General features: G+C 41.6%; 1 protein-coding gene across 8 annotated transcripts in view; it reads left to right on the forward strand.

Moving 5' to 3' along the window:
• LOC125448266 (electroneutral sodium bicarbonate exchanger 1-like) overlaps positions 1 to 14,783 on the forward strand; it is a 383,257-nt gene that overhangs the window by 200,920 nt on the left and 167,554 nt on the right. For all 8 annotated transcript variants that reach the window (XM_059643484.1, XM_048523424.2, XM_048523426.2 and 5 more), the window contains 3 exons: positions 546 to 734; positions 5,996 to 6,084; positions 11,968 to 12,125. In XM_059643484.1, the coding sequence (XP_059499467.1) occupies positions 546 to 734; positions 5,996 to 6,084; positions 11,968 to 12,125 (436 nt within the window). The remainder of the gene's footprint in view (positions 1 to 545; positions 735 to 5,995; positions 6,085 to 11,967; positions 12,126 to 14,783) is intronic.

Raw genomic sequence — 14,783 nt, forward strand, 5'->3', positions numbered from 1 at the left:
AGAAGGGAGTCACGGAGGCAGTGGTCTCTCCAGAAGGCAGACAAGGGTGGAGTTGGAAAAAGGAACTTTCCTGTAGCAGGAAGTGCTACACCTGCCCCCACATCTCCTCCCTCACCCCCATCCCAGGCCCCAAGATGACTTTCCAAATTAAGCAGAGGTTCACCTGCACATCTGCTAATGTGGTAAACTGCATCCATTGTACCCAGTGTGGCCTCCTCTACATTGGGGAAAACAAGCGGAGGCTTGGGGAGTGTTTTGCAGAACACCTACCAATGCCAAATCTGGTATTTACAGTTTTATATATTGTGTATATAATGGTAATAATGCATTACAAATACAATACTATTTCACATTTTACCAACAACGAGTTAGAGATTTTTTTTGCCTGTCAACAGAATCAGAATCACTGTACAGTACAGAATCACTGATGTAAGGTTTAAAAGAACAGATAAAACTAAAGAATGATTTGAACAGCCATAACTGCTATGAAGGCTTTACTCCTGTGATAATGGTTCTTGTGATTTTCGTTCATTGCTGTGTTTTAGATATGATTCTTGATCATCAGGAATCATCCATGGAACTGGATGAAAACATACGTGTGAAAGTGCGTGAAGCTCTTCTGAAAAGACATCACCATCAGATTGAGAGAAAAAGGAACAATCTCATTCCAATTGTTAGGTCCTTTGCTGAGGTTGGGAAAAAACAATCTGAACCTCATTCCATGGACAAGGCAGGTAAGAACACAAACTCTGACTCAAAATCATAAACAAAAATACTCTCTTAGTATTTTGCTGTTACTTGGTTTGGAGACAACTGGACAATCATATTTTGAAATGGTATGGCTGAGTGCCATAACTTTGAGGTTGGGTATAGTGGTCAGATATCCTTTATCCACATGTCCAAAAACTAAAAAGACCTGAAAATGGAAGATCTTTTCGACAACAGACTTGAACAGATCTATACACATGCTGAGTTTGGATCCTTTGGAAAAAGTTTTCACTTGGCCCAATGGACCTAAAAGCAAGGAAAACATAGTGTGGAGCTGGATGAGCACAGCAGGCCAGGCAGCATCAAAGGAGCAGGAAAGTTGACGTTTTGGGTCAATGTTTCGGAAGAAGATGGGTCCTGACCCGAAACATCAACTTTCTCGCTCCTCTGATGCTGCCTGGCCTGCTGTGTTCCTCCAGCTCCACACTGTGTTATCTCTGAGTCCAGCATCCGCAGTTCTTATTATCTCTGAGGGACCTAAAAGCAAAGTTTTTTTTTCCCTAAAGGTCCCTAATGGACCATAGACATGCCACGTTCAGGCCCTTTGTAAAAAAATTTTGCTTTTATGTTCTTTCAGACCTCAGTGGTAAGTGTAGCAAAAAATGGAGACAAAAAGTAATTAGTGCAGAGATAATTTAAAAAACGTTTAGAAGTTACAACGGATACTGAAAACACTGGCATCCTGTAGCAAACACTTAGCTTGGCTGGGCCTCTGAATTATATCTGTGGTGAGATTAGTCTTGCTGATAATTAAGCTTGTGTCTGGAAGGGAAATGAGTGATTCAAAAAAGCATCCCTTATGCTGGGTATCTCTCCCCTCCTGGAGACCAGTTGACAACAGCATAACTTGAGACAGGCTCTCTAATATGACAGGTGAATACTTTTCAAAGTTGATTCTCTTTCAAGTAGGTAAGAAGCACAAATGTATAGGTGACAAGTGTAAATCACTTTCCTGCTTTTCCTCCAAAGCTGTATCACTAATTTTTGTCATTTTCATATTTTACCTGTCGTGTGAAGCTATGGCTCAACCTGGACTGCAAAATAAGGGCCTGGATCTTACGGTCCTAATAGCTGTGAACACTGAGATTTGCTGCTACTGAAGGCTACAACAGCACTACAGCATTCAGGAAGCCCACTTACATTTGAACCCCAAAGTTGCTGTGTGTCTGAATGAACTCTGGGAAACCCAGGCTAATGGGCTGCCAGAAACTGTCAGTGTGAAAACTTGATTGTCCTGTATTTATTCCCCAGCATTTGATTTGTTTGGGGCTGCTAGGAGTGTGAAATCTGGTAGCTCTTCTGTACCTTGGCTCCTGGCTCCTCATTGCTGCTTATGTTGGAGAAGAGCTGGGATACGTTGAGGGTGTGTTTACCAAAAGTCTGTAAATGGTCTGTTATTGAAACCTGTTATTGAGCTCAAACAGACCTCAAGGAGTGTTTTTTCGGGTCTTGATTTCAGAGGGGTATTGTTTCACTTGGGATGAAGACACCACTTAGTCTTCCCAGTCACGTCTCCAATGGATTCACTCTGTAGATAGGAGAGCAAGTTCCCGCCTCAGCCTACAACCTGGGCAGGGCAGAAGTTTTTCATGTGGTTATTGGCATTTGCCTCTGCTTTGCCACTGACTGCAAAATCCAGGCTTGCTTACTGTATGTATTGAATTTCACATCAAAGCCAGTGTTTTTCTTCCTGAAAGCAAATTGAATTGTTATCAAGATCAACTAAGTAACTTGATAAAATCATTTTTGTTAGTGCTCATTTTAAATACTGAATGTTAAGAACAGATGCTCAGGTGTCCTGATATCTGATTAAAAGTTGAAACTGAGCATGTTAGTACATTATATTACAAATTTCCCTGGAGCAAGTGAAGTATCAAATATAAAATAGCAGTTTACTTTGTTATGGTGTTAAAGTATTTAAAGATTGATTTTGATTAGGAAATGTTGCTTAGTTGATTTCTTCCGGTACTGATGCTGCCTTTGCCTGCTGAAACAGCACAGCTATCACTGCCCAGTTCTGGGGATGTAGGAGAAATGTTACAGAAGATACAGCTGGCAAGTCAGTGGCACAGTATATTAATTTAATGCACAATGCTAAAACAGAGCATGTAGGTTAATTTGCTCCATGATTCCTCAGCTGGTACTTGAATCTCAACATGCCGTATAAATGATTGGCATTTGAATCTGAGGAACAATTATTTGTGATGACAAGTAAATATGGTATGGTTTGGGAAACTTGCTTGGAGAGGTTTTAGAGAAGCTCCGGCAGAGCGTAAGTGTAAAAAACCTCATATACTTATAATAGTCCACATAATAAACTAACTTTTGAAAAAGATACTAGGGGCAAAATCTTACAAGGATCTAAAGCATATGGGCTATGGTGAGCTGAATGCTGGAATCCTTCTCAACGTCAAGATCCTCAATGTCCCGATTGTCCGTGTGTTGCTTGAGTGATGTGGTCAGATCATTGCCGGGAGACAGTTTCAAAATTGACACCATTGTTAATTGGTAAATGCCTCATCACTAGTTCAACTCACCATGTGTTATCATCTTACTGAACTTGCCAAACAAACTAGCCTTTGGCAAGAGATAGTAGGAAGTGCCGATGCTGGAGTCTGAGATAACAAGGTGTGGACCTGGATGAACAGGCCGCATCAGAGGAGCAGGAAAGTTGATGTTTCGGGTCTGGACCCTTCTTCAGAAATGGCGGAGGGGAAGGGGGCTCAAATAAATAGAGGAGTGGGTGGAGATATAAGCGAGTAAAGGTGAATGTGGATAGGAAGTTGGGATAGGGGTTGGTCAGTGAGGAGGAAGGGGCGGATAGGTGGGAGGGAAGATGGATAGATCAAGGAGGCGGGGATGAAGCTAGTAGAGGTAAGTGTATCTAGGAAGTGGGGCTGGGGGTTGGTCAGTGAGGTGGGAGGAGCGGATAGGTGGGAGCAAAGATGGACAGGTCAAGGAGGCGGGGATGAAGCGAGTAGAGATGAGTGTAGGTAGGAAATGGGTGTGGGGGTTGGTCAGTGAGGTGGGAGGAGCATGTAGGTAGGGGGCGAAAGGTGTTGAAGTGGATGAACTGTTCCGCCATCTGCAATCCGACCCCACCACCAAAGACATTTTTCCCTCCCCACCCTCATCTGCTTTCCAGAGGGATCACTCTCTGACTGCCTTGTCCGCTCCACACTCCCCTCCAGCCCCACCACACCCAGCACTTTTCCCTGCAACTGCAGGAAGTTCTACACCTGCCCCCACACCTCTTTCCTCACCCCCATCCCAGGCCCCAAGAAGACTTTCCATATCAAGCAGATGTTCACCTGCATATCTGCTAATGTGGTATACTGCATCCACTGTACCCGTTGTGGCTACCTCTACAATGGGGAAACCAAGCGGAGGCTTGGGGACCGCTTTGCAGAACACCTCTGCTTGGTTCACAATAAACAACTGCACCTCCCAGTCGCAAACCATTTCAACTCCCCCTCCCATTCCTCAGACGACATGTCCATCCTGGGCCTCCTGCAGCGCCACAATGATGCCACCCGGATGTTGCAGGAACGGCAACTCACATTCTGCTTGGGAACCCTGCAGCCCAATGGTATCAATGTGGATTTCACAAGCTTCAAAATCTCCCCTCCCCTCCACCGTATCCCAGAACCAGCCCAGCTTGTCCCGGCCTCCCTAATGTCCTTCTTTCCACCTATCCCCTCCTCCCTCCTCAAGCCCCACCCCATCTCCTACCTACTATCCTCATCCTGCCCGCTTGAACTGTCCGTCCTCCCTGGACTGATCTATCTCCTCCCTAACTCCCCACCTACACTCACCTTTACTGCCTCCACCCCCGCCTGTTTGACCTGTCTGTGTCCTCACCACATATCTTCTTCTCTATCCATCTCTTATCCCCCCGCCCCTCCCTATTTATTTTGGAAACCCCTTTCCCTCCCCCATTTCTGAAGAAAGGTCTAGGCCCAAAACGTCAGCTTTCCTGCTTCTCTGATACTGCTTGGCCTGCTGTGTTCATCCAGCTCTACCCCTTGTTATCTCAGATTCTCCAGCATCTGCGGTTCCTACTACCTCTCTACTTTCTATTTTTGATGTTTTGCCATGCTGCTTAACGCAGACACAAAGCCAGGAAGTTTGCCACAATTGACAGCAAGCCTAGGTCCACTCAGGTGGGAATACTTTTGCTTAGGGAATCCCAGCACAGTAAATCAAGCACAGCCTCCTATACCAGTCCAGCCCTATTCAGGACAGTCAGAGTTGGATCCTCTCTTCAAAAGAGGTGAGGAGCCAAATGACGGGCAACACACCACCAATTTTCACTCTTTATGTCTTATTGTGTCGTGCTTTGCTGATGGAATGAGAGAGAGGTCGGCATTACAGAGGATAAAATTGGGTAGCACAGCTGTTACTGTTGGTGCAAGCGGGAAGGCCTCCTGGACAAATGTGCACACAGTGTTGGTAGTGTCACAGTTTGGTGTGGGTGAGAGTAAGTGTGGAGAATGTTGTAGGCAATAGTGAGAATGGTTGAGCTTGGTGTGAGGTGGGTGCAGTAGCAGAGGTAGAATGAGTGTGAGGTATCGGAGTGAAAATGGTAGCACATACACTGACAGATTGGAGAAACACATTGACTTCTTTTCCACAATAATGGGCATTCCTTCAAATGCTGAGACTTTTAATTAGGCTGACATCCTCAGATCAGCTGGGATCGTCTGGTATCATGGCATCACTGGTGGTCCTGGGGAAGTGGGCATCTTGTGACTGCACGATCCCACTCAGCAGGAGCACCAGGATCATGCCCACAAAACAAGACATTACCTTTTCCCTTGTCTACCACATTCAGGGCGAACATCAGGAATTATGCAGGACAGTGCTTGTCTCGTGTACAAAGACCTTTTAAAGGTGACGTCGACATCAGGGATGCTTATCAATTCCAGGCTGTCTGATGAGTAGTGATTTGGTCTGGGAATGGTGCATGGTAAGGTGGGGAATAAATCAGACACGTTTTTTCCTGTGAGGGCTCAAACGGCAATTAACATGATGAGTTTGGTAAGATATGGTGAAGAAACTTGCTTGACCTCATGGCAAGAATCATTCTATCAAAAGAAAAGGAAAGGATTCTGCCATAAGTTTGAGTTGGGATTTTTGAAAAATAGAAATTCATTCCAATTCTATTTCTCTTGCCGTCCAAATATTCTTTTCTCTCCAAGTTGCTCATTTTTGTTGTCCTCCTCAGGTCAAATGCTGTCCCCACAATCTCTTCCGACTCATCTTGAAGCTAAAAATGGAGTCAACCAAGACAACGTAAATTTTGAGTCAGGCAAGGTAAAATGATCACTTTGGTTTATCATGTTATATGATGCCTGCAGTTCAGAAATATCCTTTTGTGCATTATCATCAAGCCACACAAAGATCTAACTCTAAAGTTATGATTTTTATTTCCTAAGTAAGTCCAATAGTATACCACAGAGCAGTTGAGTATGGGGTCCTTTGCAACTTTGTAATATTGGCTGGGCTGTTGGGAATAGTGTTGAATTTCCTAGAATTTTGAAAAAGCCTTGGAATTGGAAGGAAGCAAACATAACTTAGCTATTCAAGAAAGAAGAAAGTAAGCTGGAAAGTGTAGACCAGCTAGAATGTCATCAGAATTAGGGACACAGCTCGAATGTAACATGTAAGCGCTTTAACTTATAATTTTATTGACAGACTTGACTCTCATTTCACAGAATCACCGAAGCGATATGGCGCAGATGGGGACCATTTGGCATATCACATCTGCAGCAGCACTCCAAATGAGTATTATGACTTCATGCCATTCTCCTGCCTTTTCCAATACCTTTTCACATTGATTCTATTCAAATAATAATTTATTGCCCTCTTGAATGCCTCAGATGAACCTGCCTCCACCATACTACAGGCAGTGCTTTCCAAATCTGAACCACTCATCTGCACAAGTATTTTCTCCCATGTCACATTTGCTAATTTTGTAAATCACTTTAAATCTGTGCCTTCTCGTACCCAGTTGTTTTAAACAGAGACAGTTTCTCCCTGTCTACTCTATTCAGCCTTTGTGATTTTTAAAACTTCTATCAGACCTTATGTTATCCTTTTTCTTTCCAAGGAGAACAATCCCAACCTCTCCAATCCATCATCGTAACTGAAGTTCCTCATTCCTAGAACCTTGTAAACCACTCCTGCACATTCTGCAATGTGTTCACATTCTTTCTAAAGTGTGATAGTTAGAACTGCACACAAAGTGAAGTCTAATTCGTGCTTGCATAGTTTCAGGATAACCTCTTTGCTCTTATTCTGTATGAATAAATACCTTATTTTATTTACTGCTATATGTTTTCTCTGCCTATCCTGCCATCATCAATCATCTGTGCACGTTCACACCTAGATTCTTCTGCTTCTGCACCACCTTAAGAATAGTACCTCTCATTTTATATTGTCTGTCAATGTTCTCTGTACCAAAGTGCATCACTTCACACTTCTCTGCATTAAACTTCATCTGCTACCTATCTGCTCACTTTACCAACATGCCAATGTCCTTTTTGAAGCTCGGCACCTTGCTCCCCTCAGTTTACAATTCTTAAAAGTTTCATACCATCCACAAACTTAATTGCCTCCTGCGCGCCATGACTCTGATCATGACTATATATCAGGGAAAGCAAGGGTCCCAATGCTGACCCGTGGGGAATTCCACTCAAAAACTTTCTCCAGCACAAAATATATCCATTGACTACTGCTCTGTTTCTCACTAGTCAGCCAATTTTGTATCCACATTGCCATTGTCCTTTTTATCCCGTGACCTACACTTTCAACACATGACTGTTGTTGCACTGCATCAAATATCTTCTGAAATCAATGTATACCACTTCAACAGCATTTCCCTAATTGACCCTTTCTGTTACCTCTTCAAAAAATTCCAGTAAATTAGTTAACACAACTTCTCCTTTATCTATGTTGGCTCTTCCTAATCAATCCACATTTTTCCATATGACTATTAATTCTATCCCAGATATTTGTTTCTAGAAACTTCCCTGACACTGGTTTTAAACTGACCTGGAATTGCTAGACGTATCCTTACACTCTGCTTTTGAACATGGGCATATTGTCTGCAATTCTCCAGTCTTATAGCAACTTGGGGAAGATTGAAGGATTAAAAACCAAAAGAACTGCAGATGCTGTAAATCAGGAACAAAAACATATTTGCTGGAAAAGCTCAGCATGTCTGGCAGCATCTGTGAAGGAGAAAATAGTTAACGTTTCGGGTCCGGTGACACTTCCTCAGAAGATTGAAAGATTATTGTCAGTGCCCTTGAAATTTACACTCTCACTACTTTCAATACCCTCGGATTCATCTCATCTGGTCCTGCTATTTTGTCAACTTTATGTACTGACGGGTTATACAACATTCCTTCTTAACAAATTTGATCCCTTTGTTTAGCTACCATAGCCTAGTATCCACCACTTGGTAAAGACAGGTGCAAAGTATTCATTTAAAACATTTGCAATGTCCTATGCCTCCATGTGTAAATTCCCTTTGTTTGTCTCTTATCAGTCATTTTACCACCCATTTACTGTTAATGTGCATATAGAAGACTTTGGGACTGCCTTTTATTTTGACCACCAATCTTTTCTCATAATCCTTCTTCACCCTTTAATATGTTTTATCACCTCCCTTCTGGGATTTCTGTATTCAGCTTGGTTCTCAATTTTATTTTCTGCCTGAAACTTGTCATTAAGCACACATTTATTTCTTTAATTTGTATCTCATTTGTCATCCAGGGACCTCCAGAGTTGTTTGCCCTCTCTTTTGAGGGAACATGCCTTAACCACACTTGAAACATCCTCTCTTTGAAGGTAGCCCATTATTCAGATACAGTTTTGCTATCAAATTTTTGTTTCAGTCTATCCAGCCCAGCTCTGTTCTTGCCCCACTGAAATCACTGTCCCCAGCTCTTGGTCTGGATTGCTCATTGCCCTCTTCTATCATCATCATAAACATTGAGATCAATTATCATAGTCTCCTAAGTGTTCCCCTACTGACACTTGATATTTATGAAAAGGAAATAATGAACCTATTGAAACTCAATTGAAGCTGTAATAAGTAGAGTAGATGAGAAGGAAACAGTGAACATAGTGATTTTAATTTTCAAAAGGCATTGAATAAAATGCTGCATAATAAGAAGTTATTACACAAAATTAGGACTCATGGAGGGATTCATTAACAGAAACGTCATTTTCACAATCACAGCTATATTTAATGCAGTGTTGCAATGATTAGTGCTGAGGTTTAAGGTAATTACAATTAATATCAATAACTTAGATGAGAGGCTGCTTGTGATATGTCAAAGCTTCCTGCTGATATGAAGATAGAGGGAAAGTAAGCTGTGAGGAGGCTGCAAAGAAAACACAAGAGAATAGATAGTTTAAGTGGGCAAGAGTGCAGCTGATGGAAAATAATGTAGAGAAATGTGAAGTTATAAACATTGTTAAGAAAAATAGAAGAACAGAATATTTTGTAAAAGATAAAAGGCTAAGAAATATTGGTATTTAAAGGGATCTGGTTGTTGTACATGATTCACACAAAGTTAATACGTAGGTACATCAAGTAGTTAGGCAAACAGTGAAATATTAGCCTTTACTACAAAAAAACTTGATTTTCTGCAATTGTAAAAGTCTTAGTGAGACTATAACTGGAATATTATAACAAAAATAAAGTGACTGAGGGTCTGACAGTGTCTGTGAAGAGAGAAACAGAGTTCATTTCTCGAGTCCAGATTTTCTGGCAACAGTGGTCACCAATTCATCTAAACTGCTTTTGGTTGGTATTTTAATGTGATGACCTAGCTAAAACAAGCAGGTGAATGACTGTATCAAAGAGAACCTTTTCACAGGAATGGGTTAATAAGTTCACTAACACAGTAAATGAAACTCAAACTGCCTCACTGTCGATACTGGAGTCTGTTTATGAAGTAAAAACTGAAATTGCTGAAGAATCACAGTCGGTCTGGCAGCATCTGTGGACGGGAAGCAGAGTTAACGCTTTGGGTCCAGAGATGATTCTTCAGAAATGTTAACTCTGCTTTTCTCTCCACAGATGCTGCCAGGCCTACTGAGTTTCGTCAGCAACTTCACTTTTGTTTCAGATTCCAGCATCTGCAGTCTTTGTTTTATTTCTGGTTACGAAGTACTGTTTTCTAATCTAATATTTTAAACATTAAGAAATTAAACTTAAACATGAAATATCAGCATTAAAGTTCTGTAAACTTGGAAACTTGGCTGGTGTCTTTAGAGTCTGGCACATGACATCCTATGTTGAGTATAATGCAAGCTTGATGACAAGTACAACTTCCTATGCCTTACTGTGTCTCTGATGCCAGAAAGAAAAGCCCCCATAACATTCGTGGCATTTCAATTTCTTCTCAGCAGTGTTCTGTAGGAGTTTTGAGTGACACACCTAATTTATACCAAATAATGGTAATTTCTAGGCATTTCATGCTGTAAATCTGAAAGCACTAAGAACTAGATTAGGGCTCCTCAAGTCAGTACACAAGATACTTACTTTCTGGTAAAAGAACAGTACTAACTAGCATTTCTGAAGAAGGGTCCCAACCCGAAACGTCAAGCTTTCCTGCTCCTCTGCTGCTTGGCCTGCTGTGTTCATCCAGCCTCACACTGTGTTATCTCACTAACTAGCATTAACCTGATTTTTGCACAAAGAGAAACGTTTCCACATAATTCTGTGTTAGACCATGACAAAGATTACCCTTTCTATGGCCAATGTCCACCTCCTTAATTGGCTCAAACTGGTGGGTAAGGAAGTGCTTTATTGTCCAGTATTCCTTTTTGCACTGTGAAAGAAAATACCTCAATTCGAATTTGTATCCTTTTCCACTTTTTTGGCTGGGATCAGGGTTACATTTGGTGGAAAATTATAAATCTATACCATATTGTCCTTATGACCCATTTAATCACATTTTTTCTTTGCTAAACAGGTTGGAAGTCCAACCTCTCTCTTAATCCTTCTTTTTAATACAGGAAAGTCCAAACTGATGTATCTTCTCACTAAATTTCAGCTCTGGAGCACAATTTCCAGGTTAGCAGCTAAATGGCATTGTTATTGTTCAAGTACTTCTCTGGGAAAGTAATCTAACAAAGCATGTTCTGGCGTTCTTGTGGCACAGTAGTAGTGTCTCTGTCCAGGAGCCAGGTAACCCAAGTTCAAGTCCTACCTGCTCCAGGGGTCTGTAATAACATCCCTGAACAGGAAGTCAAGTAGAAAATGCATTCAAAAAAAAAGCAAAACCAATTTGGGAATTCTGTAGTTTGCCAATTGCTTGGCTCTGTTAATGGAGAGAGAGCAGATTATCTCAAATCGAGGAAATTCCAAAGACTGTAATTGGTGCTTATTCTGAAGCCTGATAAATATGTCTCAACCTGAATCTGGAATATAATGAAACTGCATTTATGATTTTTTTCAGAAAAATATTCAATGAAATAATTGCAATATACATTCTTAGATGTTGGCAAGTCTAATGAACCTTCCATGTTTGTTTTCCATATATATCCTTTACAAGTGGAAGCATGAGTTATCTTGTATCCAGAGAAAGAATAATTTCTGTAACTCCAAGTGATCCAGACCTGTGTTAGAGGAGTGAAATAGTGATTGTTTTTGTTTCCATTGGCAAGAATTTTGAAATGTGTTGAGGGGGGTGACACGTTAGCAAATTGAGGAATTCTAATGAATCTGACTTGTAAGATGAAGGGACCTTACTTTATATTATGAATTTGACAAAATACGAAAGCCTATCTGAAACCGATCACAGAACAGATTGACCTTGGATTTACATGTTTAATAAGCAGTCTTCTATAAATATCCTTTACAAATGGAAGTATGAGTTAGTTAGAGTTCCGACTCCTATGTGCAGTTCCCAACACTTTTTACTGGATATTTGGAGCCTTGACAGATTTATTTTGTTTTGAGGAGGCCAACTGTATCTTGCCTCAATATACCACTACTTGTTAAATAATGAATGTAGCATTTAGGCCCTGAGCCATTAGAGCTGACCATTCTTGCAAAGAAGTTTAGTTCAGGTTGGGTCTCTATCCTTTTACTTCTGGAATTCAGTTTCAAATTCAGATGGAAGTTTCCAGCTCTTGCTGAGAAACATTTCTGAATAACCACATTTTTTTTGGCAGGTTGACCTCCACTTCATGAAGAAGATACCTACCGGAGCTGAAGCCTCTAATGTCTTGGTTGGCGAGTTAGACTTCCTAAAAAGACCAATTGTAGCTTTTGTGCGTCTTTCTCCAGCTATTCTTCTCACAGGACTTACTGAGGTTCCAATTCCTACCAGGCTAGTTGATGATTCACTTTTCTGTTGCTTTTCGTGGAATGTTGTAGTGAATGACTTCTGTTAGAGCATTTTACCTTTTATATCTTAAATATTTGCATAGTTAATGATTTTACAAAATCTAGTGACTGTTATGGAGCAGCATCCCCCTCAACCCAAACAGCCATATACTGAATTACTGGTTAACCCAATTGTAAGTGGTATTGATTAAGTTAAGAATATTATCCAACAAAAACCAACTGAAGTGGTGTTGGGGTTCTTTTAACATTCTTCTGAACCACTGGAACAAGCAGTATCTATGCGCATTTTGAAGCAAATGGACTTATTAGGAATAGACAACATGGTTTTGTGCGGGGGAGGTTGTGCCTCACTAACTTGACTGAGTTTTTTTGAGGACATGACAAAGATGATTGATGAGCGAAAAGTGGTTGATGTTGTCTACATGGACTTCAGTAAAGCCTTTGACAAGGTCCCTCATGGCAGACTGGTACAACAGATGAAGTCACATTGTACCGGGGGTGAGCTGGCAAGATGGATACAGAACTGGCTTAGTCATAGAAGACAGAGGGTAGTGATGGAAAGGTGCTTTTCGAAATGGAGGGCTGTGACTAGTGGTGCTCCACAGGGATCAGTGCTGGGACCTCTGCTGTTCATAATCTACATAACTGATTTAGAGGAAAACATAGCTGGTCTAATTAGTAGGTTTACAGATGATACGAAGATTGGTGGAGTTGCAGGTAATGAGGAGGATTGTCAGAGGATACAGCAGAATATAGATCAGTTTGAGGCATGGGCAGAAAAATGGCAGATGGAGGTTAATCTAGACATGTGCAGTGATGCATTTTGGAAGGTCAAGTACAGGTGGAAATTATACAGTGAATTGCAGAACCCTTAGGAATATTGATATGCAGAGGGACCTGGGTGTGTGGATCCACAGATCACTGAAGGTGGCAGCACAAATAGATAAGGTAGTAAAAAGGGCCTGTGGCATGCTTGCCTTTATTGGAAGGGACATTGAGTATAAGGATAGGCAAGTTACGTGGCAGCTTTATAGAACTTTAGTTAGACCACACTTGGAATATTAGGTACGGGTCTGGTCACCGCACTACCAGAAGGATGTGGATGCTTTGGAGACAGTACAGAAAAGGCTTGCCAGGATGTTTCCTGGTATGGGTTATTTTAGCTATGAAGGAAGTTTGGATAGACTGGGCTTATTTTCACTGTAACACAGGAGATTGAGGGGCAACCTAATAGAAGTTTATAAGATTGTGAATGCCATTGGTAGAGTGGATAGTGTGAGGCTTTTCCAAAGGGTGGAGGGGTCAATTATTAGGGGACAAAGGTTTAAGGTGCGAAGGGGGGCATGTTTAAAAGAGATGTGCAAGGCAGGTTTTTCATTAAAAGGGTAACGAGTGCCTGGAACGCACTGCCAGAGGAGATGGTGGAAGTAGACATAATAGTAGCATTCAGGAAGCACCTGGATGAATACATGAACAGGAAGGGAATAGAGGGATACAGATCCTGTAAGTGAAGGCAGCTTTAGTATGGAAGGGCAAAATGTGTCAGTGCAGGTTAGAGGCCAAAAGGCCTGTTCCTGTGCTGTATTGTTGTTTGTTCTATCTGAAAGACAATACAGCACTGGGGTATCAGCCTTAATATGGACTGAAGTCAAATGTATGGGTCCCTGTGTGTGCCTGCATACTTGTGTGTATATTCATGTATATGTGAGGACCCTTTAATTTGACAATGTCAGGTGTGTATTTGGTTACATTTCTCACAATGTGGAAGGATAACATTTATAGCTTGTTCTTTTCCCCCCAAAAACCAATGAAACACTCCTAATTTAATCCAGAGGCAGAGGCCAATGCTCTGGGGAGATCGATTGAAGTCCTACCACAGCAGCTGGTGGAGTTTAAATTCCATTGTGAAATTGAAATTGAAAGGTAGACCCAGTTAACGCCCAAAATTCATGGGTGGAATCCATTACCGGAATCTCCAGATTACTCAAAAACATTCACTCACGGGGGATCAAATCAGGGAAAAGTAGTCCCTATGAATAGAATGGATGGCATTGGTAAGGAGCTGTGGAGTGATTGTAACGAGGTCAGCCAAGTGGATCTCTGATCTCATGGGCCTGTTAATCTGGTCTAATCAGGGAGCCCTGGCTGACAGATATAAATTGGAGTGTCAGAGGTTCTGCTCACTCTGAGAGCTGGCTCAGTATCAAGGACTCTCCATGTGTAAATAAAGGGTGACAGGATACCAGCTTCTGTGGAGTTACTTCAAGCTGCTTCTCCATTTACAGTTATACGTTTCCTTCTGACAACACAGGAGAGAACCAGTCTGTAATTGGAGGAGTCGGTTGAGTGACGGCTGTCAGTGGGGATGGATGGGGGAGGGGGAGGCAAAACTTCACAGTTGGGTGATGCTGTGGAGTGGATAGAAGAGCATGAGTAGGGTTAAGGAGGGACTGCAATGGTTGGAAAAAGTCTGAAAGGAGAGGGATGGGTAACAGAGAGGGGAAAACAGTTTAAAATTTTTCAACAATGGGATGCTAACTTAAAAAGGAAAAATGAGGTAATGCATTCTTTGCAAATTAACGTGAAATCTCTCAATTAAAGCTGCAGCAGTTCAGCAAGTGCTACATGGGGAGATATAATG

This window comes from Stegostoma tigrinum, chromosome X (assembly GCF_030684315.1).
Source record: "Stegostoma tigrinum isolate sSteTig4 chromosome X, sSteTig4.hap1, whole genome shotgun sequence".
Taxonomy (NCBI): Eukaryota; Metazoa; Chordata; class Chondrichthyes; order Orectolobiformes; family Stegostomatidae; genus Stegostoma; species Stegostoma tigrinum.